Source organism: Cygnus atratus, chromosome 3 (genome assembly GCF_013377495.2).
Source record: "Cygnus atratus isolate AKBS03 ecotype Queensland, Australia chromosome 3, CAtr_DNAZoo_HiC_assembly, whole genome shotgun sequence".
NCBI lineage: Eukaryota > Metazoa > Chordata > Aves > Anseriformes > Anatidae > Cygnus > Cygnus atratus.
The window spans coordinates 2977212-2982762 of NC_066364.1; the positions used below are offsets into that span (position 1 = coordinate 2977212).

The 5551-nt window shown below is 60.0% G+C and overlaps 1 protein-coding gene across 1 annotated transcript; it reads right to left on the reverse strand.

Moving 5' to 3' along the window:
- Positions 1-2795: 2795 nt before the first annotated feature.
- SOX7 (SRY-box transcription factor 7) lies at positions 2796-5320 on the reverse strand. The gene is made up of 2 exons (XM_035563699.1): positions 5092-5320; positions 2796-3825 (listed from the first exon to the last, which is right to left on the reverse strand). The coding sequence occupies exons 1-2, from the start codon at positions 5318-5320 to the stop codon at positions 2924-2926; spliced, it is 1131 nt and encodes a 376-aa protein (XP_035419592.1). The 3' UTR covers positions 2796-2923.
- Between the last annotated feature and the right edge of the window lie 231 nt (positions 5321-5551).

Sequence of the window (5551 nt, forward strand, 5' to 3'; positions counted from 1 at the left end):
CCCATAGCGTGGCATTCACCAGCCTGCTGAGATAGGGGAGGCCGGCTCGGCTCCCGAACTTCACCTCCTCTGCTGGTGTGTGCCGGGAGGGGGACGGCGGCTGCTGCCAGTGCTGGGCGTGTGCCCGGATCCTGCTGGCGAGCCCCGGCTCCCAGGGAGCCGCACCTCGCCTTGGCTGCGCTTCCCAAAACCCTCAGGGGGCCCCCGGCTCCCGGCCCGGGCCTGCAGCTGCTCCTGACGTGCCGAGAGCGGGGTGACATGCTCCCAGCGCTCCTCACGTGGCTTTGGGCTGGGCAAGCGGGGACAGGATCTGCTGGCAGGAGACACCGGGCTGGGGTGCCCAGAGAAAGGCCTTTTCCCCGGGGAACCGCACTCCGGCCGCTGGCGCTGTCAGCTCTGGCTACGAGCTTTGCGTCTGGCAAGGCCGAGTTTGTGAGAAGGGAGGCAGGGAGGAGGTTCGGGGCGGGGGGGGGGGCGGGGGGGGTGTTTAGTCAGTCCCGTGGTTGTGTGGGGTATGGGGACAAGGAGAAGAAGCAGCTAATGCCCTAAAGAGAAGGTCCCATTGTACACCATCCCCGGCTGCCCCTGCAGCAGGCCCGGCAGAAAGGAGCCTCCGCAAGCACCCTGTGGTGGGTGCCCCCTCCAACGAGACCTCCTATGGAAGGAAGCAGCCCCTGGGCTCGCTGGTTGAAAGGCAGACTCAATTTTGGCTGCAGTTTGCTGTGAAACAGCCATGAAGGTGGTGCTGGGGGGCTGTGAGCACCCTTTGGCCCTAGGGCCCCACTTCTGCTCCTGGCATGGTCCTGCACCAGTCACTTAATGTCATGGGGGTGGAGAGGCCAAAAGGCCTCACAGGACCTCCCTCTTTCCCTCCTGTCCCGTCAGACTGATTCACAAAACACCCTGGAAGAGGGTTTTTCACCAGCAGCAAACTTGGTGCCCTCGTGCCATGTTGGTGCAAGAGCCACCGCAGTCTGTGGTGCCACCAGGACCCCTCAGGTCGTCCTTGTCATAGCAGGACTTAAAAGGGATTTGGATGCTCGAGTGATGGGTAAGGGAGGAGACAGGACTACTTCCATGAGGGCACAAACTGGGACAAAGGAGGACCTAAGCATTAGTAGGTGATCTTTAAGGTCCCTTCCTACCCAAACCAGAGGTTGGGTGACCTCTGGAGACCCCTTCCAGCCAACACTCATAGGCAGTCATCACAACAGGCATTGGGAAACTCGCTCCTCCACCATCAGTGTCACCACCAAAGGCAGAGTCTCACCTAACCTCACCGGATCACCTCTGTAGGACCCGGCGTTAAAAGGCTGTACCCAGAAAAACGGGGTCGAGCCCATGGGGATGGCCTGCTGCCCCGCAGCCACGCCATGAGAAGTAAAGGTACACATAAGTCACACCTCAGGTTGGCTTGTTGGAAAACGACCCACTCCTTGTAAAGATAACCACAGATCTTTTTTATTAAAAAAAAAAAAAAAAAAAAAAGGAAGTAGAAAAGTTTGGCTGAAAATACCAAAACCAACAACAACAAAAATTAAAATAATAGCACTCGCACAGGAAATGTTTCTCCTTTGAAAACTTTGTCAATAGCTACAGCAATTTAAATCATAAAACAATCATCGTATAAAAACATTTATTTAAATTAAATATTTTATGCAAACTCATATCTACACTCATTCAAAATGCATAGAGTCACACAAAAAAGATGGAATGTATTAGCTTAAAAACTTGTGAAGTTGTGTTTTTTAAGTATTATTTGCAATTATTATTAATACACGTTTGGGACTGAAACCAGAAAATCATAGCCACGCTACTAACTAATCATTACCAAGTGCCATACAGTAAACACTAAGATTAATCATGTCATATAACTGATTTAAAATAAAGCTTCATCTTTATGAAAAGAAAGAGAACTCGAGCAATACAAAATCCAAGGGGAGGAATAATGGAAGGAATAAATCAATGTACAGCTTTATTACAGGCAATAATACGCTGGAGTTAGAGGAGACATTGGGCACTGCGGCTCGGAACATTAAGCGTTCGCCTTCAAAGGATGTTTGATAAAAACGTGTCTGCTACATCATCACCTCTTTGCCAAAGTGCTCATCCGAAGACGTTTTCCTGGCCTGGTGGGGAGCGGAGCCCCTCCTGCTCCCGTTTTGGGAGTGCTTTTGCCGGGAGGCCAAGGGGGATCCGTGCGGGTGTTGGCACCGGACAGATCCTGCCCCGCAACCTTGATCTCATACGTGGAGGTTGCACCCTGGGCTGGCAGCATTCCTGCTGCCCCATCCTCTGGGATGTCCCCGGGGGTGAAGACACTGCTTGGGACAAAGTGACGCATTTGGGGACAGGGGGACAGGGCAGGTTTAACCCCACTGGTGCATCTGGGCTGGTTGGGGTGGCCACAGCATCACCAACACCGAGCACAGGGACGTGGGGCAGCGCTGCTCACCTGGGCTCAAAGCCCAGGGCAGGTATGCGGGGCACGGCACGCACGTGGATCCTGTGTCCATTTACCAAAATCTTCCTTTTTTTCCCACCCATCCCTGCCTGCTCTCCCCTTCTGAGGGGTTTCGTCCATGCTGTTCATGGGATGCCACCACCCTCCCGACTCCAAAGCAGAGCTGAGGGTGCCCCAAAACAGGATGCAGCCTCCCGGTGCTCCCAGGAGCATCTCTGCTTCAGAAGAGGGGCTTTGGCAGCAGGAACTCCACCTGGCCATTTCGGAGCAGGGCACCCAACGCTTTGCACCCGGTGGCAAGCTGACGACCGAAATCCTTTACCTAAGCCCCCGAAGAGACTCCACGGCCCTCGTGGTTCGGACTCGGACGCCCTGAGGGGAGGCGAGCGATGTCCCCGGGGGACCAACGCCTCGTAATACTGTTGGGTCCTTCCTCGGCCGGTCCAGGCGGCCGCAGGTCTAGGAGACGCTGTAGTTGTTGTAGTAGGTGGCCGTGGCGTCGGCGAGGACGGAGATGAGGCTGGTCTCCGCCGCGTGGGAGCCACCAGCCGCCGAGGCCGCCGGGATGTGTCCGTTGGCCAAAGCCCCGGCGTGGTGCTCGCTGTGGCCGGGGGTGTTGAGATACTGGTCGAATTCGTTGCGGTCCATCTCCCCCAGGAGCTCGGCTTGGCTCAGCTGGTCCAAGGTGTCAAAGCCGTGGTGGTCGGGCGGTGGGGAGAGCTGGCCCAGGTGGGCGTGGAGGCCAGGGGGCTGCAGCGGGGGGAAGGCGGCCGTGTAGTAGCTGGTAGGAGGAAGAGGAGGGCAGCCGGAGGCCGAGGGCATCATGCAGGTGGCCGGCTGCGGCATGGGGCTGAGCGGATGGTGGTTGCACGGGAGGGAGCTGCCCGCGTACTCCGGGGAGAAGGGGGCTCCGCCGGCGAGGTGGGAGCGGTGATGCTCGTCGGGGCAGGGCGAGGAGAAGAAGCTCTGCTCGGGGTCTATGGCGTCCAACGGAGACATCTCGGGAGGGGTGGGCAGCCCGTAGGGGTACGTGTCCACGCTGGTGCCACCGCTGCTGCCCGGTGGATCCCGGTAGCCGCGGACGGGCGGCAGCCCCGGGCGAGGGCGGTACTCACCCGGCCCCTCTTTCTCACCCCCGGCCCGGCCGCAGGTCCGCTTCTCGGGCACGGCGTTTTGGTCCCGCGTCAGGCTGCCCAGCAAAAACCCGGGATCCACCCGCTTGCAGATCCTCTTGACCTGCTTCTTCCGTCGGGGCCGGTACTTGTAGTTGGGGTAATCTTGCATGTGCTTGACCCGCAGCCGCTCGGCCTCCTCCACGTAGGGTCGCTTCTGCGAGAGGCTCAGCGCCTTCCAGGACTTGCCTGTAAATAGGAGAACAAAAATCCACTTAGTGCCCGCGGCCACCGTCCTCCGGGCACCCGACCCAATGGCGGGTCGGGGCTCCCATTTCCCGAGAACACGGGGGACTCATCCTGCAGACTCCACAGGAGGGGGAGACGGCAACGGGAGGACGTTGAAGCCAGGTTGAAGCCGCTTTTCTCCCCCCATCCCGAGTCCCCAGACAGGGTCAGGCCGTGCTGAGGGTGCGCCGAGCCCCACTGCAAATAAACCAGGGCAAATAAACTCCCCTGGCACCAGGGCCGGATCCTGCAATGCCTCCCTGGGACACGGAGCCCGGCGAAAAGGCAGCAAGGAAGCGCTGCTGAGCGGAGCCGTGGCCGTGCACGGCTGGGCAGGGGGTCAGGACGTGGTGCCCCTGGATGTGTCCCTGTCCCGGTGGCCCCGGGCACCGCGACCTCGCTGCTCCCTGCTCGCGGCGCTGCCACTCCAGAGCCGAGCAGAGCTGTCCCCAGCGCAGGGAGCAGGGGGTCACGGACATCCCGCGGTGGGGACATCCCTTCCTCGGGGCTAGGGGGAGAAATCTGGATCCGCATCAGAGTGCTCGGTGCCTTCCCATCGCCAAAGTGAGAGCAGAACTGACAGCGGCAAGAGGAGATGCTGCCTGGAAAGGCAGCGAGGAGAAAACCCCAAACCACCAAAGAAAACACCGCAGAACTGCCCAGGGAAACACAAAGTTTGGGCAGAGCATGTTGCAATTCGGGCAGCTCTTTCTCAGGGCTGTCTGGGGCTGGGTTATTTCTGTTCTTCGCCCTCGGTCTCGCACAAGAGATTTGGAAGAGGGGGAAACAGTGGATGGGGAGTGGGGAAAAGAAATATATATATATTCAAAACGGGCTGCGATCCCTGAAAAGACCCAGCAGAAAATACTTCCCTGGTGATGTCAGGGTGGCCAGCGAGTTTGGGGGATGAAGCGGGACAGCAAAGACAGGCCTGGAAAATTTGGGGTCCCTCCGTGCGCTGCACCCAGGGCTCCCACGCGCTGCCAGCCTGGGGGTGTCGTGCCCCCAGGGGTGGCAGGGAGCACGCCTGGGAGGCTTTGCACCCTAGGGTGCTGCACCCAGGTGGGCTTTGCACCCCACGGGGGGTTCAGGTGGGTGCCCACCCTTTGGGCACAGGACCCCGGGCAGGCTCCGTACCCCATAAACCACAGGGTGCCAGCCTGGCACCCCGCGGCGGGTGCCCACCCGAGCCGCCCCCCTCGCCCCCCGCACCCCGGGGCTCCTCACCGAGCATCTTGCTGAGCTCCGCGTTGTGCAGGTCGGGGTTTTGCACCGCCAGCCTCTTCCTCTCGTCCTTCGCCCACACCATGAAAGCGTTCATGGGGCGACGGATGCGGCTCTCGGCGCTCTTCTCCCCCGGGGGGCAGCGGCTCGGGGGCGGCCCCGCTTGCAGCCCCTCCGCAGCCTCCCCCTCCAGCCTCTCGGGCCAGGGGTAGGTGCTCAGCAGCGCAGCCATGGCCCGGCCCCCCCCCGGCCTCCCCCAGCCTCCTTCCTCCTCCTCCTCCTCCTCCTCCTCCTCCTCCTCCACCCGATGCTCTCTCCGCGCTGCCCTCGGGGTCCCCGCGCAGTCCCAGCCTCCCGCCCGGCTTCCCCCCCGGTATTTATGAGCTCCTTGGAAAAAAAAAAAATAAATAAAAAAATAAAACCCTCCTCCAATGACACCGAAGGGACTGGCTGCTGCTGCTCC

Excerpts from the sequence above, each read along its gene's own strand:
- SOX7 (XM_035563699.1), bottom strand. The coding sequence starts at position 5,320 with ATGGCTGCGCTGCTGAGCACCTACCCCTGGCCCGAGAGGCTGGAGGGG. Across the intron at positions 3,826-5,091 it reads GGAGCTCAGCAAGATGCTCG|GCAAGTCCTGGAAGGCGCTG; the intron begins GTGAGGAGCCCC and ends TCCTATTTACAG.